This window comes from Micromys minutus (assembly GCF_963924665.1).
Source record: "Micromys minutus genome assembly, chromosome: 10".
Taxonomy (NCBI): Eukaryota; Metazoa; Chordata; class Mammalia; order Rodentia; family Muridae; genus Micromys; species Micromys minutus.
In genome coordinates this window covers 52,278,830-52,302,852 of record NC_137979.1, presented here as the reverse complement: position 1 = coordinate 52,302,852, position 24,023 = coordinate 52,278,830, and the positions used below count along the sequence as shown (strand labels likewise).

Here is a 24,023-nt window from a genome sequence, read left to right as displayed (position 1 = left end):
GTCAGGAAAAGAAGGGAGAGATGAATGACCAGGTCCAAGAAGGAAACTGTGACTTCCTTCAATGACAGAAATCTGTCCCATGGAATTTCATGAGAATTGTTTTTTGTTTTTTGTTTTTTTTTTTAATCTTTGTGTCCAGTGGAACAAATGTCTATCCAAAGACACTAGGTTTTGTTGTTTGTTTGTTTGTATTGTTTTTGAGACAGGGTTTCTCTGTGTGACCCTGGCTGGCCTAGAACTCTCCCTGTATTTTCCCAAACACAGTGGCTTTTCCTTTTCTTAAGGACACAGTGAGATGAGGGACGGTCTTGAGAACACACTTTGGAAGCACTAACCTAGTGACATTTATTGCATTTCTCTGTGTGCTCCTGTATAGTTCTGAGGGTCAGGCAGCGGGCAAAGCCCAGCTCCGCACTGGGAAGGTGCTTAGGAAAGGGTTACTACTACAGGGAGGCTTCGGGGAAGAGGCTGGGAGGCATGAAACCAGCCTCAGAGATGGAGCTGGCTGAGGCTCAGGGTGGGAGTCCCCTACCATTCCACCCTTATCCCTGCTGATGCTTTCGCCCTCCCCGCGACCAGGGCTGAAGACCATCGTGGGAGCCCTGATCCAGTCTGTGAAAAAGCTGTCGGATGTGATGATCCTCACTGTCTTCTGCCTGAGTGTCTTTGCCCTGGTGGGGCTTCAGCTTTTCATGGGAAACCTGCGTCAGAAGTGTGTGCGCTGGCCCCCACCCATGAATGACACCAATACCACGTGGTACAGCAATGACACATGGTACAGCAATGACACGTGGTACAGCAATGACACATGGTACAGCAATGACACATGGTACAGCCAAGAGAGCTGGGCCAGCAACTCTACCTTTGACTGGGAGGCCTACATCAATGATGAAGGTGAGAAGGGAGGTAGAAGGCCCAGAGGAGACTCCCTGGCTCCTCAAGTATTCCTTGTCTCAGCTGCCTCTTCATAGAGGACATCTTAGACCCATCACTGACCAGCTTGGGTAGTGGCCTCCAACAGGTCTCTCAGTTGTGACCCCTAGAACCACTTCATGTTAAATGGAGTATGACAAAACCTCCCTCAAAGGGTTAATGTGATGAAGGCACCCTGTTTTAAACTCCTGTGTCTCTTGAGGCTGAGAGAGCCCAATCCATAAAATGTTTGTTTTGAAAAACCGAGGACTCAAGGTCCATCTCCAGAGCCCCTGCAAACAATCAGACACGTGGCTATAGTTTCAGCTCTGGGGGAGTGGAAGCAGGCAGGTCCCAGGAGCCCACTGCGCAGCCAGCCGTCCCTGCCTCGCCCAGATCTTAATGAGACTCCTGAAAAAAAAAAAAAAAGTGTACCATTGGTCCTTAGAAACAACACCCAAGGTTGCCCTGGGAGACACATACACATGCACACGTGTGTGCACATAGGCATGTGCACATGTGTGCTAAGGCTCTCACTGTGCAAAGAGACAGCCCACCATCCTTCAGTAACCTGATTTTCCTGCTCTCCTTTCCCACAGTCTGTGCGCCCTCCCTGGTAGGGCTGCCACCAGCCACAGCCTGTTTGCATGGTTGTCCTTTACAGGCACATGCAACACACATGCATGTTCTCACGCAGTCACTATTACACACGGTGTCTGCTCATCGGAAATGAGCAAACCCCAAATCCTCCCCAGTGCACACACAGAAACATGCCCTTTGACATAGGGTCTTATCGGGTCCCCACAGCAGGAACAAGCTGATGTGGCTTAGTTCTGAGCCCAGGCAGTTTATCCACTGGACACCCTGAAGCTTAGAACTGTTCATAAAAGACAGGAGGGGCCCCGGGGAGTGTCTGTGTGGCCTCTTTGTGAACACAGATCCGTCGACGGGGGTGTGATATGTGCATGTGTGTTTACTGGGCATCTGTGTGGTTACATGTCTTCTTTGTGCTCTCTGATTCCCAAAGGGAACTTCTATTTCTTGGAGGGCTCCAATGATGCCCTGCTCTGTGGGAATAGCAGCGATGCCGGGTGAGTTGTGGGGCAGCAGTGTACCCCCGTATTCTGGTGGGGGGGGAGTTCGTTAGGAACAGGGATCTGGGGTGGAGAGGAAGTGAGGGAACAGAGGTCAAGAAAAGAAAGCTTTCATGCCTGGAGAGCATATGGAGACTGGAGGCTCTCCTATCCTCCATTGTCCTCAGCTCTCTTCTCTCCCTAAGACAGCCCCCCTCCTTTTACTACCAGGCACTGCCCTGAGGGCTACGAATGCATGAAGGCTGGGCGGAACCCCAACTATGGTTACACCAGCTACGACACCTTCAGCTGGGCCTTCCTGGCTCTTTTCCGGCTCATGACACAGGACTACTGGGAGAACCTTTTCCAGCTGGTACAGATGCCCCCCCCCCCTCTGCCGTTTGGCCCCACAGACATACCGCCATGCCACTCCCCTCAGAACTTCACAGAGTCCACCCATAACGGCCAGACCCACACCGCACGTCTCCTCTAGGAAACTCCTTCAGTCCCGCTGTGGGCTCTTAGGAATTCCTGGCCGGAGCCAAACTGGTCCTTTTCCTCTTCCATTTTTGCTTTATGCTTGCCGTAGACTCAGGCCCAGGAATCTCCAGAGAAGCCAGTAAGGCAGGTAACTGGAAAACTGAACCCTGTCCACACATAAGGAGAGTTAACCCTCCATCTCTGGACGCTCTGCCTCTGTAGATTCAACCAACTACAGACTGAAAATACTTTTTTTAAAAAACGGAGCAGAGAGTGGTGTCACGTGCCTTTAATTCAGCACCTGGGAGGCAGAGGCAGGCAAATCTCTGAGTTTGAGGCCATCCTGCTCTACCTAGTGAATCTCAGGACAGCCAGGGCTATACAGAGAAACCCTGTATTGAAAAAAAAACCAAACAATCAAAAAATCAAAAGTAAAAATAAACAGAACAAAACAAAACAAAACAAAAAAAAACAATAAAAAACAAAAACAAAAGCAAGCCAAACAGGATGGGTGTGTGGCTCAGGCTGGGTGTGTGGCTCAGTGGTAGAGTATTTACCCAGTACGTACAAGGCCCTGGGTTCCAGTCCCAGTAATGCACAAGTGAGAGATAAAGTCTTTCAGAAGAATAAACTGTGCCTATACTGGAGACTCCTTTTCAGAGAATATTCAATTGGGGAAGATATTTATTTCAGAACGTAGAGAGCCCAGCAACTGTATGCATAGCATTTCTATTGTATTAGATACCATGGGTCATCTAGGAAGGATTAGAAATTGGAGGCTGTGCCTAGGTTGGATGCAAACACTGCATCCTTTCCTAGAGGAGCCGTGAGTATCTGCAGATCTTGGTATACCCGATTCTCAGGATACCAAGGGATGCCTGCACTTGGTTTTTACTGTTTGTATGGCAGGTGGGTTGAGAATGAATGAATTTGTCTTATGGTCTTTGGCAGTATTTCTAACAAGATTCATAATAGCAATAAACAAATACATGTTTGTTGAGCATTTACTAGGTGCCAGGCTCTGGAGTAAGACAAGGTTTCAAGCCTTGTTTGCTGTCTGTCCATCCTGGTTTTCTGACCTCAGGGTGCCTATGTAGACTCCTCACAGCCCTAAGCTTGGAGACTGGGATGTCTGAGTCACTCACATATATTTTGAAGTTGAAGTTCACCAAAATATGGCTGAGTTGTCTCCAAGGCCTCCAAGTCCCTGGGCTCTTTGAGGGACCCTCCTCTGCTTCCCTACCTAAGCAACAACCATGTAGAACGGCCCTGTGGAGGCCGTGAGACCCCTTCCTCCTCTCCTCATCCTCAGACCCTTCGAGCAGCTGGAAAGACCTACATGATCTTCTTCGTGGTCATCATCTTCCTGGGCTCCTTCTACCTCATCAATCTGATCCTGGCTGTGGTGGCCATGGCATACGCAGAGCAGAATGAAGCTACCCTGGCCGAAGACCAGGAGAAAGAGGAGGAGTTCCAACAGATGCTTGAAAAATTCAAAAAACATCAGGAGGAACTGGAAAAGGTGTGGACGCAGGCAGGGAGCTTGGGGTGCAGATCCAAGGGTCTCCCCAACACTGGCCTGGACTTAATGACTGGTTCCTGCCAGGCAGGTTGGGAGGAGGAGGGGCAAGAGGGAGGACTGTGGGGCAGAAGTAGCAGAAAGCCCCAGGTTGGGAGCTTTGATGGAAAGGGTGTCTTAGGAAAACCATCACACAGCCAAGAGTTTGGAACAGTGAAATGTGAACTTTCACCAGATTAAAGGCTTCATGCTTTCTGGGTCCTCATCAAGGTAGAGGGGGACCCCAATTTATACATGGAGCAGCTTCTCTCTTAAGGTTGAGGGTCTTCAGGGTCAAGGGTCAAGGGTCCTTAGTCACCTTGTCTTTACCCTGTCACTCAATTGCCTCTAAGGACTGACCCTTTCCTACATGCACTAGATTTGGCATCAGATAAGAAAAGGGTCTGTCATCCAAAAGGTTCCGTAAGAGTTTCCGAGTGTCAGTATGTTCATACTCCGGGCTCAGAGTGAAATCTTTTTCCTTTTTCTTTTAAGATTTACTTATTTATTTTATGGATCCAAGTACACTGTCTGTCTTCAGACACACCAGAAGAGGGCATCAAATCCCATTACAGATGGTTGTGAGCCACCGTGTGGTTGCTGGGAATTGAACTCAGGACCTCTGGAAGAGCAGCCAGTGCTCTTAACTGCGGAGCCATCCCTCCAACCCCAGAGTGAAAATTCTTATTCATCATCTTTGCTGATTTGTAGGCTAAGGCTGCCCAGGCTCTGGAAGGTGGAGAGGAGGCAGATGGGGACCCAAACCACAACAAAGACTGCAATGGCAGCCTGGATACATCCGGGGAGAAGGGGCCCCCAAGGCCAAGCTGCAGTGCAGACAGTGCCATCTCAGATGCTATGGAGGGTGAGTGCCTGTGCTCCCTTCCCCTCCTACTTGCCCTGCGCTGCCCATCAGGCATCTCAGCCTCCTGAGCTGTAGGGTGGGGCCTGCTTGGACCCAGCTTCAGGAGGGCAAGTAACTTAATATTGACACCAAAGAAATAAGCTGGGTTAAATATAGTCCTGTCAACCTGGCCCATTTCTGGCTGCAAGGCCAGGCCATTGCAGGAACTAGGGGCTTCCGGGAGGGCTCTTGGGGCTGCCAAGGCAACGGGGAAGGACAAGCTAATAATACTAACCAGGAAGGCTTGGTGTTCCGGAAACCACTCCACTATTTCCTGGGTACAGGTTAAAGATCAATGGTCAAATCCCCCAAGTAGAATCACTAACTCTCCACAAGTCCTGTGGTACCCCCAAGTCTCAGGAGGAAAAGTAAAAATCAGTAAACAAGGCAGGATGGACAGAAGGTAGGTGGGGGGAACCGATTACTGAATGGAAGGACAGACATGTGTGTGGCTGGGAAAGAGGAAGGGGAGAAGAAGGGAAGAAGAAAGGAGCAAATAGAGATATGGAAGAAGGAAGGAAATGGAGAAGGGGGTTAGAAAGAATCTCCCAGCCAGAGAAGGGACCCAGGCTCTCCCCAGGGTTTGCTTTGTGCTAAAAGCAGAGTCTAGGGCTCTTCAGGGCTCCGTAAACCTTTGGAGGGATTCATTGCACTTGACCTTACACTTTGCATTCAGGTGACTGTGTCCTGCTGGGGGTGGGGGACTAGTCCTGGGAGAACATGGCAGACTTGGCCCAATAAGCTCCCTTCTTTGCTCTTGCCGTGGTCTCTTTCTCCGGCTTCCGATCTCAGACATTGGGTACCTAACAGTAGCCCAGGCAGACTAGTCTGACACAGTTTGGAAAGACGTTCACTCTTCTCACTCCTGAGTGGGACCCCAAGCCCACTCAGGGTCCCCAGGGGCCTGCCACCCATCTTATTGTCTGGCTGGCAGTACTGGGGACTGTCCCCCTGAAGTGGACTCTCAGTGTCCCCTTAAGTTTCCGGAACCCAGAGGTCAGGTTTATCTCTCTCCCTCTGTAGAATCCCGGTCCCGAGAGGCTGGCAGATTGCTCACCTCCAGCTCACTGAAGGGAGTGCATTGTGGGAACTCAACAAGATGGTTAGAGCTCAACAAGATGTTTCGGACGGGTGTGGGGAGGCTTACCAAGGAGGTGTGCTGTGAGGGGCTGAGCTCTGAGAGAGCAGGTCCCGAGAGTGAAATGTTGTGGGGTGGGACTAAAGAAGGCCTTATTGAGAGAGTGGGCAAAAGAGAGCAGAGAGAAAGCCAAGCTTATGGAGTCGGGGACAATGTCCTCTGAGGTGGAGTCTATAGGGAAGATGTCAGAGCAAGCCTGTCCCTGACTGAAGTACTGAGAGGAGCTAGATGGAGAAAGAGTTGTCCAGGCAGAGGATCTCTATCAGACACCCCATTATAACCCGTTACAACGACCCCACCTCCAGAACTGGAAGAGGCCCATCAGAAGTGCCCGCCATGGTGGTACAAATGTGCTCACAAAGTGCTCATCTGGAACTGCTGTGCCCCGTGGGTGAAGTTCAAACACATCATCCACCTGATCGTCATGGACCCCTTTGTGGACCTGGGCATCACCATCTGCATCGTGCTCAACACCCTCTTCATGGCCATGGAGCATTACCCCATGACCGAGCACTTTGACAATGTGCTCTCTGTGGGCAACTTGGTAAGGGGGCGGGGGCAGCAAGAGGAGCGGGCGGTCGTCTGAAGGACAGGACAGACATGTGGGGCTGCCTGGGCTGTGTGGAAATGCAGGGCGTGTGGGGACAGCTGGCGTGAGTCGGGCACAGGAGGCACAGGCAGTGGTCTAGGGAATATAGTAACCGAGCTTCAAAGTATTTGGGAACAAGGAGAGTGGGGTGAGCTGAGATCGGGGCTCCGGGAGGTTTGGGATCCGGGCCATCTCCTGGAATTGGGTTTGGGGGAGTGGGGGGTGTGGAAATAGGTAGGCTGAGGTAACAAGTTTCCCAACGTTTATAGACCGTCAGGAACCTACGAGGGACCAAGGTAACTGGGAGCGAGGGCTTATAGCCAGACATCCAAATGCAAAGGGGTCTACCTCCGCCTTCCCCCAGGGGCCTCCCGATTCTCCAGCTCCACCCAGCTACTCTCTCCCTAGTCCTTTGCTGCTGGGCTATTGTTGACATGCTCTGATCCGCCTGCTTATCCTTGCCCATTAGGAGCATTAACACCTCATTGCCAGCCCCAGTGGAGCCTGACAAAGGGAAAAGCCGCTGCCTCCTCCTCCAGCCCCATCCATTGTGTTCCATCCACCCTTGCCAGTTTGCTTTGCAGTCCCATCCCACGCCCCGTGGCAAATGGGCAAGAGGCTCCCCTTTACCTCCCGGGAGAGGCAGACTCAGAGCATAGGATGTGAGGGAGGGTTGGGGCAGGACTGGGTAGGGGACATAAAACTCCCAAGTCATCGAAATCCCCAACCTTCAACGCTGATAGGTCTATCTTGTGAAGCAGCCATGGCCAGACTGGGCAAGAGAGGCAAGAGTGCGCTCCAGGCTCATGCCACAGCTGCCAGGGTGTGTGTGTGAATGAGCAGGGCCTGTCTGCCTGCCCACCCACTGTCCACACCGTGCTGCTGTCTGGGCACCGGCTATGGCCAGGGAAAGGAGGGATCCAGTGTGTGCCTAGGCAGGCTGAAGCCCAGAACATCTGATGCCTGGGGTCATGCCCAGTGAACTTTAAGGGGCTGTGAGGCCTTCAGGTACCTCTTCTGGGGTTGAAGAGGCAAATCTGATCTTCTTAATTTTGTCCCTTTTAGTCCCTGCCCAAGACCCTGTGCCCATCAAAACTTGCTAGGAGGTTGAGATGTGTCTCAGTTAGTAGAGTGGCTTCCTAATGTGAAAGCCTTCCTAGGCTCCACTCCCAGAACTGAATAAAACTGGGCACGGTAACTCGTACTTTTGTAATCGAGGCCGTCAGAAGTTCAAGGTCATTCTTTGCTACGTGGTGAGTTCAAGGCCAGCCCAAGCTACATGATACCTGTTTCAAAATCAAAAAGTAAAGTTTGCTAGGTCTTGGAGTTATATTTAGCAGCGAGACTTGGAACACAGAGGAGAAATGAGCTGAGAACCCAAGAAGCTGAGCATTCTAAAGGGAACTGGGGTGCACATAAATGAGCCCCACTTGTTTAACTGTGAAAAGAATGTGATAATCCCTCCAGGTTTGTAGGGAACAGCATGCCAACGAAGTGAATAGTACTTCCTGAATGCTGAACTTGATGATTAGGTCGGAGACCCAAGATGTTAGCGACTTGACCATGGTCACAATGTCAGAAATGGGTCTGTGCTGACCATATAACACGGCTTTTTTGCCAGACACTACATGCACACACATGGGCTGTGGGTACCACTCCCTGACCCCTTTCAGGGTCTTGAGCACTTGGCCTTCAGTCCCCAAAGCCTCTGCCAGGAGATGAAGGAGGGGTCTCCATGAGGCTCTGTGACGGGGATTCCATGTCCCACTCCGCAGGTCTTCACAGGCATCTTCACTGCAGAGATGGTGCTGAAGCTGGTTGCCATGGATCCCTATGAGTATTTCCAACAGGGCTGGAACATCTTTGACAGCTTCATCGTCACCCTCAGCCTGGTGGAGCTGGGCCTGGCCAATGTGCAGGGACTGTCGGTGCTCCGTTCTTTCCGTCTGGTACAGACTCAGGGGCTAAGGGGGATGGGAGGAGATTCCCTAAGAGGCTGCCCTATGCATGCCAACTTGCTCCCTCAGAACCTATACCTGTAAACTAAGAGAAAGAGTGTCCTTCCTGTCTATCACCCAGGGCTGGGGTCAGGGACCAAAATGATAACCCTGGGAGCCAACGTTAGATGACATAGACTTCAGCCCCATGTTGCAGGCCTGAAGGAAGACTAATCCTCATTTTGAGTTAGTAACAAGATCAGGGCTTAAGAATTACTAATTTTTTTCTCTACCCCTTTAAGTGCACTCCTATTTTTTTTAAACTCCATCACGAGGATGCAAACATCCAAGAGTGTAATGGGAAGTGGAATAGCTCCTTGGGTGTCTGTCTCCCACCTAACAGCCATCAGCATATCATAATTTTGTCTTTAAAAATACTTTCAAATCTATATGTGTGTGTCTTTATGCTGCACGTCTGTGCTGTGGGTGCTTGTAGGATCCAGAAGAGGATGTTGGATTCCCTGGAGCTAGAGTTATAGGTGGCTGTGAACCACCAAGGGTGGGTGCTGGGAACCGAACACAGGTCCTCTGGAAGAGCAGTCCATGTTTTTAACTGCAGAGCCAACTCTCCAGCCCCACATGTTACAATTCTTGTTTCAATGATCTGTTCTACTCTTCTTGGAGAGAACATGTTAAGCAAATTCTGGTATGTAGTCTTGCTTGTAAATGTATCTATCTTCCACTGTATCTTCAGTGGATAAGAACATGTTTCTTATTAACATGGATGACAGGAAACAGTAGGACACGTGCGTCCTGAAGTTGTTCATCAGGAGGGTGGGGTTTAAGACTGTTGGACATTGCTCTTCCTCCTGGGGCTCCCTGGGGTTGGATGGTGGTCCCCAAGCCCTATTCATACTCAGATCCTCTCTGCCTGGCAGCTGCGTGTCTTCAAGCTGGCCAAATCATGGCCAACACTCAACATGCTCATCAAAATCATTGGCAACTCAGTGGGCGCACTGGGCAACCTGACCCTGGTGTTGGCCATCATCGTCTTCATCTTCGCCGTGGTGGGCATGCAGCTGTTTGGCAAGAGCTATAAGGAATGTGTGTGTAAGATTGCCTCGGACTGCAGCCTGCCCCGCTGGCACATGCATGACTTCTTCCACTCCTTCCTCATCGTCTTCCGCATTCTCTGTGGGGAGTGGATCGAGACCATGTGGGACTGCATGGAGGTGGCCGGGCAGGCCATGTGCCTCACTGTCTTCCTCATGGTCATGGTCATTGGCAACCTGGTGGTAAGTGAGGCTGTCAGGGAAGCTTCCTGGCTCTTACCCAGGAAATACATGAAGCATGTTCAGTTGCTCTTTCCCATCTGAGGGATGTAAGCTGTATAAAATTGTTGATGTTGGGGGGAGGGGTTCGTGGTGATGGATACCATAATTCCAGCACTGGGGAAGGGAATCAGAGGATCTCTGAGGGTTCAAATATAGCCTGGGCTAGTTAGTGAACACCCCTATGGTTTGTGCTCTAGAGCAAGGCTATCTCAAAAATAAACAAACAAACAACCACAACGGAAGCCAGTGGGGACTGGAGAGATGGCTCAGCAGTGAAAAGCACTTGTTGCTTTTGCAAAGGGTTGGGTTCAATTCCCAGCACCCGCATGGTGGTTCCTAACCATTCATAACTCCAGTTTCAAGGGATCAATGCCCTCTTCTGACCTCCTCGGGCACCAGGCACTCATGTGGTGCACGTACACACATACTCAGGCAAAGCATACATAAAATAAAATGAAGAAATCTAACTTTAAAAATGCTTTCTATCTTCCATGCCCCACCTCCCGAAATGGTAATTTTATATGACATCACTAGGTGAACTTGCATGCGTAACAATCAGCAGGAATTTCTTAAAGCAGGTTCTTGGCCCCAGCCCTGGAGACTGTAAAATGCTTCTGTAAACTCCAGGACATAGGCTCGGTACACCACACACTGCCACTGCTGCTGGTTCAGAGACTGTTTTTGAGACTCACTCTATAACCCTAGACTGGCCTAGAACTTTCAGCAATTCCCCTGCCTCAGGTTCCTGAGTGCCGTTAGTAAAGCTGTGTACCATTTCTGGCTTGTAGATTGTATTTGTGTGTGCACACCCAGGGTTTGGTGTGTCACGTTGTATGTGGAAGAGATGCAGGCAGGACAGAGAGGTGAGCCTCATGGTCTAGCTGGCCAGCATTTCTGTGGCTAGGGTCAGTCCAACTTCACTATTTGGAGTAGAGGTCAGGTCTCTCCCATCAGGGCTCCTTAATCAGGGCTCCTTAGTGTTGCCCCCAGCTGCCCCTATGGTGGCCAACACTTGCCCTGGGCAACAGAGGGTGGAAGAGGCTGCCCACGTGTCCTTCACAAAGGCTGGAGGAATTGTGGGCTGCTGGGTCAGCGCTTCTCAGATATCGCTGAGCTCTGGCTGGGGGCTGATGCTGATGGGGGAGAGGGTGTCACCTCAGCTTGAGGAGACCATGGGACAGCTACAGGAGAGAAATCAGGACTGCAGTTTCTGGGAGAGGGCTAGGAGGAGAAAGAGAAGATTCCTGAATCAAACTTTGGGCCAGGATTTGGTGGGGCTGGGAGTAGGAGGTGGGAGGGGGTGGAGATGGCATGCTTGAAGTAAAAGTTTGTGAATGTAGATTTAAGGGCTGGGATGGGGAAAAAAGTTGTAAAAGTCCTTTGCTCTCTGTACAAGGGCAGTCAAGAGCATTTTGTGCCACTTTTTGTTCGGTTGGTTGCTTTTGTCTTGAGGCAAGGTCTAGGTCTTAAGATCCTCTGCCTCAGCTACTCAAGCCCTGAGATTTGTGAGCATGCTCCACTATGCCCACTTTAAAAACTTTTTAATTTGTTCTCTGTTGGGGGAGCACTTTTGTGACAAGCCCTTTTACATCCTGGATCATCTCAGTGACACATGCTTTGCAATAATTTTAACCTCTTTTTCCTTGGTTTTCCTGTCTGGAAAACAGGGATACCCAATGGTGCAGTCATAAGGGTTACAGGGAATGGGTCTCAATAGTTAGGCTCTAAGTTCAAAGAGGCTAGATGCTACAGAGGGGTGGTTTTAGGTTAATAATTATTATAATAAAATTGGCAACCACCTTCCCTTGTGAGAGGTGGGTAGGCTCCACCCATTAGCCTAAAGCTTCTGATAATCCTCCTCCACAGTTCTGTGAGGCAGGGGATACTGTCTCCACACTGGAGGAGGTATCACCCAGAGATACCCAGCTCCTGAGATGCTGAGCTGGGACTAGAGCCTGGGTGTGGGCCTCTAGCAACTGGAACATCAGTGAGAGCGTCAGTGATTTGGTAACCTTGGTGACAGCAGCACGGTTCAAGCACCTGCCCAGAGCCGAGTCTGAGCGTTCACTCAGTCCTACCACCCTAGAAAGGCTGGACCAGGAAGCAAAGGCTCAGAGCTACTGTATTTGAAGCCAAGTTTTCTTGAATCTGTAGTCATGACACTGCACTGCGTTTGTGTACACACACACACTCACACACACACACACACACACACACACACACACACACACACACCCTACTAACTCTTTTCCAGCCCATCTCTGTGACTTTCCCAGTATGCTCAGATGGCTTGCAGCAGCCCAGGGAGACAGTGTGCTCATTTCCTAGGGTGCTGTCTCCTCTCACCCCTCTCAACCCTCTCCCTCTCGGGCTTCAGAGAAGCAGGTGCCTGCCAGAGGGCACCAAGGCCCCTGCCAGGGCTTGTGAGCACTCACAGCCTTTGCACCCATTGCACCTGACCACTTCCTCTGGGTTACTGTAAAGAAGGTAAAGGATCAGGACATGAGTACCCTACGCCACACAGCCCCCTAGGGAACGTGCCCTCCCTCTTTTGCCCCTCCCCCCATTTGCCTGAGGAGGCTATTTCTGTCCCAGGCAGGAGCCGTGTGCAAACCCTGCTGACCCAGAGAGCAGCTAATTCCCATCTCAAATGTGTTTCTGGCAGCTGGATGTCCCCTCCCCAGAGGGAGAAGAAAGACCAGTAAATATGAGTGGGGGCAATGGCAGAAAGGTATGGGATGTGGGGCAGTGACCCCAAGTGCATCCCTCCGTAATGATTCTAACATAATTTTTAGAGATACCATGGTAACCTGATTGTTAGGACAACGGTGAAAAGACCTTGGAGGATGCTGATTGTGCCAGGCAGTGGAGCACATGAAGACAGTCAAGAACAGTAGATTCTCACACATAAGCTCCCTTATTCCCTCATACCCAGGAGAGTAAGAACTTAGCTACGCCCTTGTCAGGCAGAAGCTATGACCAACCCACCCAGACAGCTTCACCTTCAGCGTGTTATTCAAAGACTGGTGGGAGAAAGGGCCGCCATATTGCAAGGCTCCAGGAAAAAAAAATTCATCTTGCAGTATAAAGGAATGGTGCCCTCTAAGGCACTCCTGTATAATGACACTAGAAACCTAAGATCTGGTCCTGGCTCTGATGCCTGACTTAGGACAAATCATTCCACCTCTTGGGGACTCAGTTTTCTCATTTATAAAATGCTACCCAGCTTCTGGGTTGCCCATTCATCCAGTGCCTGTATTTTGCAGTTATATTGCATGTGTAACAGAGTTTACCCTCTAGTTTCTATTGGCATCTATAACCATATATCGGATTTGTCTGATTGAAGGCCCGGTTCTACTAGGCTGTGGGCCCCCCCCGAGGCCACATGGCAGGTGGGCAGTCATTGTTCCCTAGAAAATAGAGTGGAGGGAGTGGATGGGTTGACCTGTGACCTTTTAAGACCCAATCAGCAGACATGAGGGAAGGAAACTAGAGTGGGGAGGCTGCAGGTCAGATGTTCCTCCCAGAGCAGCAAGGGACAAACAGCAGGGGAGCAGACCCCCCAGATGAGCTCCCTGCTCCAGGAGAGCAGCCTCATTTAAGGACTAGAGAGATGGCACAGTGGTTAGGAGCAACTGATGCTCTTACAGAGAACCCAGGTTCAAGTCTTAGCAACAATGTTGGGTATGAAAGAACCTGACAGCTACAACGTCCTCTAACTCCAGTTTCGGGGTCCATTGCCTTAGACACACACACACACACACACACACACACACACACTAAAATCTTTTTTTTTTTTTTTTTTTTTTTTTTTACAAATTCTATTTAATCCAAGAGGAAAAAAAAAAATCTGTGATTAGATTAGGGTTTCCAGGCAGGTGGGGTGGTACGTGCCTTTGATGCCACCCCTTAGGAGTCTGAGGCAGGAAGATCCCTAGTTCAAGGCCCAGTTATATAGTAAGTATTAGGACAACTAAGGCTACCTAAAGCCTCCCCTTAAAAGTGAATTAAAAAGATTAAGATTCCAAAATGTTTTAGGAGCTTGGAGTTGGGCTTCGTTCTTCTTTTCTCAACAGAAGCAGAGGTCAGACATAGTAAGAGCCTCTGTCATCTGATGGACTCTGTCACTACTTTGAGCAGCAGGGTCCTATGACAGATGTAAGCCTCTGTTTCCATAGTTGCAAGGTGGGAATGATACTTGCAGCCTACCCTCCTGCTGGAAACCATGAGCACCTCACTAGATGGCAACCCTTTATTTATTTATTTATTTATTTATTTATTTATTTATTTATTTGATTATTTTTGAGATAAAGTCTCTCCACATCTGTCGTAGACCAGGCTGGCCTCAGACTCACAGAGATCTGCCTGCCTCTGCCTCCTGAGTGATGGGATTAAAGGTGTGCACCACCACTGCTCGGTAGATCCATCCTGTGAAGCACCCAACATGAGGCAGTTCCACTGTATAGTTCTGAGGACCCCATGCTGCATGAAGGTCCCCCAGACCTGGGCTGGCCTGAAGCCATCTGCTCCTTGCTTCCCAGGTCCTGAATCTGTTTCTGGCTCTCCTGTTGAGTTCCTTTAGTGCTGACAGCCTGGCAGCTTCAGATGAAGATGGAGAGATGAACAACCTACAGATTGCCATCGGGCGGATCAAGTGGGGCATCGGCTTTGCCAAAACCTTCCTCTTGGGGCTGTTGCATGGCAAGATCCTGAGCCCCAAGGACATAATGCTGAGCCTCGGTGAGCCTGGGGGTGCTGGGGAAAATGCGGAGAGTGCTCCTGAGGATGAGAAGAAGGAGCCGCCACCGGAAGATGGGAAGAAGGAGCCGCCACCGGAAGATGGGAAGAAGGAGCTGAAAGACAATCATATCCTGAACCATGTGGGCCTGACCGATGGCCCCCGCTCCAGCATCGAGCTGGACCACCTTAACTTCATCAACAACCCCTACCTCACCATCCAGGTGCCCATTGCCTCCGAGGAGTCTGACCTGGAGATGCCCACAGAGGAGGAGACTGACACCTTCTCGGAGCCTGAGGATATTAAGGTAAACCCATTGAGGGTCTGGCTGCGGAGGTCAAGGGTCAGTAAGACCCAGCTTTAAATGTGTGTTTAACTTTAGACAAGTCTTAAGACCTTTCTGACCTTTACTTTCTTCGTCTGTGGAAGGTTCTTGCCCAGTGAAGTGCAGCACTGGTTCACACCTAGCCCTCTGAAATGGAGACCGTTATAATTGGCCAGGCCAAAACTCTACCTGGGCCCTTTCTTCCACCAGGTGGCATTCTTGGACAAGTACTCCTATCTGTGGCACCTCAGCTCCACCACTGGGAACCCAAAAGACCTTTCTTAAAATACCGCCCTGCGTAGGAAGGCCCTGCTAAGTCTTTGCTCCAAATATGTTCAGATCTGATCTGTAACCCTCCTGGCTGACAATAGCATTTTCACATTTCTACGGAGAGTTCCTCTAGGGCTGTTCCAATCTTCCTTGTGTAGGACAGGGTACCAGGTCCAGGCCAAGGATACTAGGACAGGCAGACAGGAGTAGAGAAACCAACAGGACTTGGGAGACACAGGTGGTGGTCTCCTTCAGAGTCTGGGACCCTGTCAGGGCTGTCTGGGATGAGCTGGTCTGAGCCTGCTCACTCTGCTTGCAACCCTAATAGGAAAAGGATTAATACGTGATGAAGCAAAGGGCACTACCCACACCACCCTTCAGCCCTGGGCCTCTCAGGCACTAGAACCAAATGAACTTTGCCCTAAAAGCGCTTGACTCCTTATCCCAGCCCCCAACACACACCAGTATGTGGTTCGTTGACTTAGCAGGGGCTTGAGTGCCTGCAGTACTATAAATACCCCAGGAAACACGGCAACAACCTCAACCTCGTTATGAGGAACTCAGTGGGGGCGGGGCTAGCTAGAGAGTGGTAGGCCATGGCTCTGGGAAGGCAAGATATCTGAGGCGCTGCAAACAGAGCTTAAAGAACAATTATGGGCATTAGCATGCAAGGGTGAGGCCAGCAGTCTGGTGTATGCCCTGATTGACTAAATGCTCTATGCCTCAGTTTCCCTTCTGTAGACTGGCAGCAAGACCCGCCCACTCTTGTCTTTCTGAATAGTGCCCTAGTTTAGTTACATGAACAGTAATTCACACATGCGCTCACGAACACACACACACACACACACACACACACACACACACACATTCGAGAGTATACCCATACACACAGGTGGAAGGGACCGCCCAATTCATCTTCCTCTTCAGAGATTTCACCGTGAATGATCTCCTTGAAGCATGAAGGCCAGCTTGAGTGACTGGCCTGGGACAGCACTAGGAGGTGGGAGGAAGCCTAGCTAGGCCAGAGCACCAGCCCCCACACCCTGCCCCCACCATGATCAGATTCCCTTGGCGCCACACCAGGACCTTGGCTGGGGAAAAACTTTCCATCCTTTCTGGATCTCTCATCCAAATAGACCCTGGGGGTGGGAAGGCTTGGACTCTGGGGGCACCATGTGCCTGATCTCTGCAGCTGTGTGGTGGCCCAGATCTGTCTTGGCTCTGTTTCTTAACCTTGCCCCTGCAAAAGCACCTTCAGGCCTCTTTTCTTCTGTGGACCCCTTCCCTTCACCTCCTAGAACCCCACAGGGCTGAGCCAACCAGCCTCCACCAAGCCGTCCCTCAGCCCATCTCCCGTCCTCCCCACTCTCCTCCCTAGGCCTCCTCACGTCTTCCCTGTGCTTTTCTAGATGCTAAGTGCCATGAGGGCAGAACTGAGGACATTTTAGCAGGACTAGAGTGCTTTTGCCAGGGCGCAGTGGTGGTTTTGTAAGGGCTGAGTGAATAAATGAATGAATGAACTAATGAATGAGTGGATCCTGCTCTACTCTCTTCTTTCTCTCTGGCCTCCCATACTACCCCCACCTACTGGGAGAATGGGACCCAGGAGTCACCTACCTGCCCTGTGGTCCCCCCAGAAACCACCACAGCCCCTCTACGACGGGAACTCCTCCGTCTGCAGCACGGCCGACTACAAGCCCCCTGAAGAGGACCCTGAGGAGCAGGCTGAGGAGAACCCTGAGGGGGAGCTGCCTGAGGAATGCTTCACGGAGGGTGAGGACCCATCTACAGACCAGCCCCACACACAGGCCAGAGGAGAGCTGCAGAAACAATTCTGTTCACCTTGCCTTACCCGGGGAACCAACACCCGAGCCCTAGAGGCATTTTGCCTAGTCTTGTTGAGATGGGGGATCATAGGGATAGCTGATGTCCTGACTTAGTCTTAGCAGCAGTGACATATGGGCCATAGAGAGGGTACCTGAGCGCCTGTGTGAGCCAGATGGAGCCACTTGTGGGGAGGAGGTGGGGCCCCAGTCTTGCGGTAGCATGGCAGAGGGTGGGGGGTGCATTCTGAAACATCCAAAAGCCAGTGACATGTACCACCCTGCCTCCCAGCCTGCGTGAAGCGCTGCCCCTGCCTCTATGTGGACATCTCCCAGGGCCGTGGGAAAATGTGGTGGACACTGCGCAGGGCCTGTTTCAAGATTGTTGAGCACAACTGGTTTGAGACCTTCATTGTCTTCATGATCTTGCTCAGCAGTGGAGCCCTGGTAGGCACCCCCACCAGGGGACAGGGAGGGAGCAGGAGTAGGCGCCTCGCTCCCTAAGGCTTTCATACCAAGGATGAAAGACATGGCCAAACCCAGAGAAGGGGACTCATCTGTATTTCTAGATGTTCTAGAAGGCATTAGCTCTCTCTGTGTCTCTCTCTGTGTTCATGTGACTATGTGCGTTTGCATGTGTATGCATGTTCATGTGATTGTGTGTGTGTGTGTGTGTGTGTGTGTGTGTAGATGGTAGGCGTCTTTGTTGTTCTCCATCTTTCGCATTGAGACAGGGTTTCTCACTGAACTCAGAGCTCACTGTTTGGGCTGTTCAGAGGATCTCCTGTCTCTGTCTACTGTAAGCCTGGGACTGCAAACAGGCTGCCTCTGTAGCCACCTAGCTTTGATATAGGTTCTGGGAATCCAAACTAAAGCTCTCACGTTTGCTCGACAGAAAACGTCTCCCCAGCCCAGCATTAGTTTCTTAAAGTAAGAGATAGGGCCCTTTGTTTTGCAGACCCTGTCCCCTCAGCCAGTGGGGAGGTAGGTGGCCCTGGGGAATTTGGAGTTAAGGGTGGACAGGACTGAAGATACATTTTTGTTGACCCCTAACAGATAGTTGAGAACTAAGGCTCCTCCCCTACCAGGAATCTGCCCCTCCTGATGATAGGGATGGGGAAGGAAGATGCCCAGGGGTACTACAACCTACGTCCCACGGAAGACCCCTGGGGACCAGCAGCATGCAGGCAGGATGGGGAACAGAGCTTGCTGCCCCATTTTCCAATCCCCTGGCTATTGTGGTTGATACTGGTGTCCCCAGGCCTTCGAGGACATCTACATTGAGCAGAGGCGAGTCATCCGCACCATCCTGGAGTATGCGGACAAGGTGTTCACCTACATCTTCATCCTGGAGATGCTGCTCAAGTGGGTGGCCTACGGCTTCAAGGTGTATTTCACCAACGCCTGGTGCTGGCTCGATTTCCTCATTGTGGACGTGAGTCCCCCAGATCTGGCCACAATGCCAGATGTCATGGTCTTTAGGGAACCCAGGCTCTGGGAGGTAGCACCTATCTGAATCTACACAATCAGGCCTTCCAGGTCAGCAGTGCTTCCGACAGACTGGCCTCCTCCTTCCCAAACAAAACAGCCCAGGCCTGGGGCCTTATGAACCCTCCAGTGCCAGATTCTTATATGCTCTTTGATAGACACACCAATGCATAGGAGATGGGTACTGTGCTTCCCATTTATGGTTGTGGGTGACATCATTGAGGTGAACCCTGACTCTAAGGGTATTAAAGGCCACAAGCCTACTCTTCCCAACAGACAAGATTATCCATTAGGGACGAGGTCTACAGGAGACGTACAGAAATTGGGGTGCCCTTTCATGTCATGTGTCCCAGGCTAGAAGAAAGCCAGTTCCACCTCCTGAACGCACGCTTCTTCCAGGTCTCCATCATCAGCCTGGTGGCTAACTGGCTGGGCTACTCTGAGCTGGGGCCCATCAAATCCCTGCGCACACTCCGGGCCCTGAGACCTCTGAGGGCATTGTCCCGATTTGAGGGTATGAGGGTGAGTATTGGGTAGGGGGATGTTGGGGAGGGCTCAAGTTGTGGGCATAGCCACCTATGGGGAAGGGTTACAAGGTGCACGAAAATACTTCAGCCAACCAAGGGCAGGCAGAAAGATCAACGTGTTGATGTCTGGAGTTTAGGGTTGTAACTCATCTCCAGGTAGCCCCATTCCCATCCCAGGTTCTAGTAGACTCGAAACTTAATTCTGCCACCACTAGAGGGCGACAGAGGCTACTGCAGGGGCTTGGAAGGCTCCAGGCAAGAAGAGGAAGAAAGATCTACCTGTGGGTTTATGGAGTTCCCCAATGCAGATTGGGGGCCCCAGGGCCCTGTAACGGGAGCAAGTGAGCAAGTATTTCTGATTCAGCCCTGAGCCTGCCCCCCCTTGAGTATGGACCCATGTCTTTGGGTTCAGTGGTGCCTGTAAGAGCGGTAGTGACAGGTAAACTTTACACAAGGCAAGACCAGTGGAACTTCCCCCACTGAAGGAGCTCTGCTGGAAATAAGACTCACTCCACAGCGGTAGACTCAGACCAAGCACCCTGCCCTCCCCAGTTCAAGTAAGATGCTGGCCTAAGGCTAAGCCTCCAATTCTGGTGCTGGGACCTCTGCCCACTAAGAGAAATTAACCTGCTCATGGCCAACTGAGTGAGTGATTTGAAAAAACATAGCACCCCTCCCAGCCACCCCGGTTCCTGCCACCAACTCTGTCTAGAGGTCATGACATAGCTCTTACAAAGGAAACTAGTCAGGCTAGGGTAGGCTTGGTTGGTAGAGTGCTTACCTAAAGCTCAGGACAATCCCGAGACTCATGCATGAGATGGCACAACCCCCTAACCCTAGCTCTCAGGAGGTAGGTGGTGGCAAAAGCTCCAGTCTCCCTCAGCTACATGGCAAGTTCAAGTCCAGCGTAGGAACAAGGGACCCTGTCTCAAAAGATCTAAAGGAGGGTGGTAACAGCAATGGGGACAGTTCTCAGATCCAGCCAAAACTAAAGCAGTGTGGTAGGCCTGTGTGGTCAGGGATCTGGCCCTGAATCCTGTTGCCTCACAGAACTAGGTGGCTTCTTTTTATGCCATTTCTGTGTCTCTCACTGAAGCAGTGAGCCAAGCCAGGTCACATGGGCTGAGTTTCCTATGGGGGCTAAGAAAGCAATGTTTGTCTTCTGCTTTGTGATCCATGACCTGGTTGCTTCCAGAGAAGCCTGACACCATTACTCTGCCTTGATGGCTCCAGCCAGGCAGAGAGCCTTTCTAGAAGACCGTTGTGGTAGCCCCTAATCCTTCCCTTTACCCTACACACAGACACTCCCCCCCCACACCGTAGATTCCTCTCCCACTGGGGTGGGCTAACACTGGCCCATCCTGAGTAGCAGTGCTGAGCTCCTGCACGGTCCCCTCGCTGATCTTAGCAGGGAAGTCCCCTGTCAGATGCCCAAGAGTGGCTCTAGTAATGACCCTCAGCCACCACCCCGTCCCCTAGGTGGTGGTGAACGCCCTCCTGGGAGCCATCCCCTCCATTATGAACGTCCTCCTCGTCTGCCTCATCTTCTGGCTCATCTTCAGCATCATGGGGGTCAACTTGTTTGCTGGGAAGTTCTACTATTGCGTCAACACAACCACCTCTGAGAGATTCGACATCTCGGTGGTCAACAACAAGTCCGAGTGTGAGAGCCTCATGTACACAGGCCAAGTCCGTTGGATGAACGTCAAGGTCAACTACGACAACGTGGGTCTGGGCTATCTCTCCCTCCTTCAGGTGGTGAGTGGCACCCACTGAGCCTGCTCAGAAATGGGTTGAAGTGCCCGGTTGTTTCTCGTTAGGGTTGGGAATCCTGTTTGCAATGCCCTGGGACCTGGAGGCAGTGTTTCTTGCTAGTGGGGTGGCAGGTGGTCTCAGTGGGGGGAGGGCGAGCTTGATCAGGGAAGGGAGTGAGACATGGACGGCGGCATGTGGAGGAGCCCCTCCCTTCATGTCCTGCCATGATCTCTCAGGCCACTTTCAAGGGTTGGATGGACATCATGTATGCAGCTGTGGACTCCCGGGAGGTGAGTTGGGTCACCGAGTTGGTAAGTTGGAGGAGCAGCAACAGTGATCCATTCTGCCATCCCTCCCCCGACCCCCCCACACCTCCACTCCACCACACTATCTCCCTGGAAACCCAGCAGCCTGGGAAGGAGGCAAGTCCTGCTCACAGTACTTTGGGGAACAAAGAGAAACTCCATGTGTGTACCTCACCCTGCAGAAAGAGGAGCAGCCACACTACGAGGTGAACCTCTACATGTATCTTTACTTCGTCATCTTCATCATCTTCGGCTCCTTCTTCACCCTCAATCTCTTCATCGGTGTCATCATTGACAACTTCAACCAACAGAAGAAGAAGATGAGTGTCTGGTTCTCCCCAGAGGCTCCCCGCCCCCATCCACCTATTCCTTCCTAGGGTCATGAGCTGTCTGAGCAGCCACTGACCTAGACGCTTGGGGCAGCAAGTATGGATCCAAATCCCATTAGGGACTAAGCAGGGACTCATTTTTCTAATCTATAAAATGAGGATGAAGTAGAGACAGGCATGGTGACACACACCTGGAATTTTATCACTAACAGATTTGAGGCAGTAAGTACGTAAGTTATAGGCCAGCCTGGGCTACATAGTGCATTTGAGGATAGCCTAGGCTAAAAAGAGAGACGCTATCTCAATCACAATAAATAAAACCATTGTAGGTACAGACTAAGAACTCATTAGTGAAGCACTGGTAATACTTAGTCCAAAACTGGGAAATTGGTCTGAACCCCTCTTTGTGCTCCTTGTCTTCTACTCATTCCTGTCTTCCCCTCCCCCCGGCTTTGTTGTTGTTTTGGTTGGTTGGTTGGTTGGTTGGTTGGTTTTATGAGACAGGGTTTCTCTATGTAGCCCTGGCTGTCCTAGAACTCACTCTGTAGACCAGGCTGGTCTCAAACTTAGATCCACTTGCTCCTGCCTCTCTAGTGCTGGGATTAAAGGTGTGTGCCACCACTGCCTGGTTCACGCCCCATCTTCTGTAGACCCAGTTTCTCCCTTCTTCGCTGCTCTACCTCTTGCCCCATCAGAGCCTTGGCCTCCCCAGTCAGACACTCTTAAAGGGTAAAGCCACCTTCAAGGTGGTATTTGAAGTAGGGTGTCCTGGAAGCAGGGAAAGGGACTCACCTCATTCTTACTGTCTCTGTCCTACTATACTTTGGAGGGAAAGACATCTTCATGACGGAAGAGCAGAAGAAATACTACAACGCGATGAAGAAGCTTGGCTCTAAGAAGCCTCAGAAGCCGATTCCTCGGCCTCAGGTACCAGGTTCTGTACCTCCTGCTGTAACCTCTCACAGGCTGCTGCCTAAGAGGACAGCAGGAGTCAATGCAGCCTGCACTTTGCCCACCATCTCCGGGGACTCATAACCTCACAAAGGCTCTGCTCCCAAGCACAGAAAGTGTCTTTAGGCCCCACACAGCTTCCCAGCACCGACCCAGCTTCTCAGGGGGGACCTCTGGCCTGCGAGACAGATGTGCAGGGCCACACATTTCAGCAATGACTTGGGAAGAAGGGTAGAGAGGACTGGAGAACTTCATAGTGAGGAAGGGTTCCAGAGAGAAGACTGAGGCAATGAATACAGAAAACATACACACACACAGGGGTGGGGAGGGAGGGGGAGGGGGGAGGGGAGGAGGGAGGGGGAGAGAATGATATTCTAGAGCCCTCCCTCCTGTGGCATCATTCACCAGCATCCTTTGCACAGAGTCTCCCTTCTCCCCTTCCTTCCCATGCTATTTTTGTGCCAGCCCATGCCAGCCATGCATATCCATCCTGTCTGGGTCCTGATCATCTCCCCGAACCCCATGACCCATGTGTGTACATGTTCCATGTCACTGCAGAACAAGATCCAGGGCATGGTGTACGACTTCGTGACAAAGCAGGTGTTTGACATCTCCATCATGATTCTCATCTGCCTCAACATGGTCACTATGATGGTGGAGACGGACGACCAGAGTCAGCTCAAGGTGGACATCCTGTACAACATCAACATGGTCTTCATCATCATCTTCACAGGGGAGTGTGTGCTGAAGATGTTTGCCCTGCGCCATTACTACTTCACCATTGGCTGGAATATCTTCGACTTTGTGGTTGTCATCTTGTCCATTGTGGGTAAGCTGGCCGGAACGCACCAAGATGAGTCATTCAGGAAAGCCCTTCCTCCTGCACACATACCTGCTATAGCCCTGGAAAAAACACACATCTATACAAAGACACACGCGTGTCTGCCATTCTTTCACCTTCACGGCACAAATTAATGCACAACGACATTGTTCACAGGCCACCTATCACCCCGAGAAACACTGGCCGGATCAGCCTAAGTGTGCTTAGGTGGCCACGTGTTGAATCAAAAGCACAAGTAGCTCAGTAAATAACACACTTGCTGTGGAGGCATGGGGATCTGAGTTTGAGCCCTAGAATCTATGTAAAGAAGTCAGGCATGGTGGCACATGCTTGCTGGGATTCTGAGGGTGGGGGGAGTGGTCACTGGCCAGCCAGCCTAGCTTAATCATTGGACCCCAAGGCCAGTAAGAGACCCTGTTTCAAAAAACAAGGTGGATGGCATCTGAGGTGAAATGACACATTAGGATTTCCTCTGGCCTATGTCCATGCATACATACACACACACACACACACACACACACACACACACACACACACACACACACTAGTAAGAAAAGGGTTCCAGAATCTTTATACACTGAGAGGTGCACAGATATGTCTGCAACCATGACAGTAAGTGGCTACTGCTTGCGGAGTGTTTACTGTAGGCCAGGCATTTGCTATGTACTTAACAGACATATCTCTGCTTCTTTCACAGCAGAGCCATCTCCCTCCCATCTTACAGATGAGAATATGCCACACAGCTA

The 24,023-nt window shown here is 51.1% G+C and overlaps 1 protein-coding gene across 2 annotated transcripts in view; it reads left to right on the top strand.

Annotated features, from left to right (window-relative positions):
• Nucleotides 1-24,023, top strand: part of SCN4A (sodium voltage-gated channel alpha subunit 4) — a 45,531-nt gene that overhangs the window by 17,896 nt on the left and 3,612 nt on the right. For both annotated transcript variants that reach the window (XM_080923246.1, XM_080923247.1), the window contains exons 7-24: nt 580-894; nt 1,940-2,003; nt 2,217-2,358; nt 3,778-3,987; nt 4,735-4,888; nt 6,371-6,609; nt 8,430-8,603; nt 9,530-9,886; nt 14,467-14,970; nt 16,896-17,031; nt 17,374-17,528; nt 18,343-18,516; nt 18,969-19,091; nt 20,576-20,854; nt 21,088-21,141; nt 21,339-21,476; nt 22,308-22,412; nt 22,995-23,265. In XM_080923246.1, the coding sequence (XP_080779372.1) occupies nt 580-894; nt 1,940-2,003; nt 2,217-2,358; nt 3,778-3,987; nt 4,735-4,888; nt 6,371-6,609; nt 8,430-8,603; nt 9,530-9,886; nt 14,467-14,970; nt 16,896-17,031; nt 17,374-17,528; nt 18,343-18,516; nt 18,969-19,091; nt 20,576-20,854; nt 21,088-21,141; nt 21,339-21,476; nt 22,308-22,412; nt 22,995-23,265 (3,594 nt within the window). The remainder of the gene's footprint in view (nt 1-579; nt 895-1,939; nt 2,004-2,216; nt 2,359-3,777; nt 3,988-4,734; nt 4,889-6,370; nt 6,610-8,429; nt 8,604-9,529; nt 9,887-14,466; nt 14,971-16,895; nt 17,032-17,373; nt 17,529-18,342; nt 18,517-18,968; nt 19,092-20,575; nt 20,855-21,087; nt 21,142-21,338; nt 21,477-22,307; nt 22,413-22,994; nt 23,266-24,023) is intronic.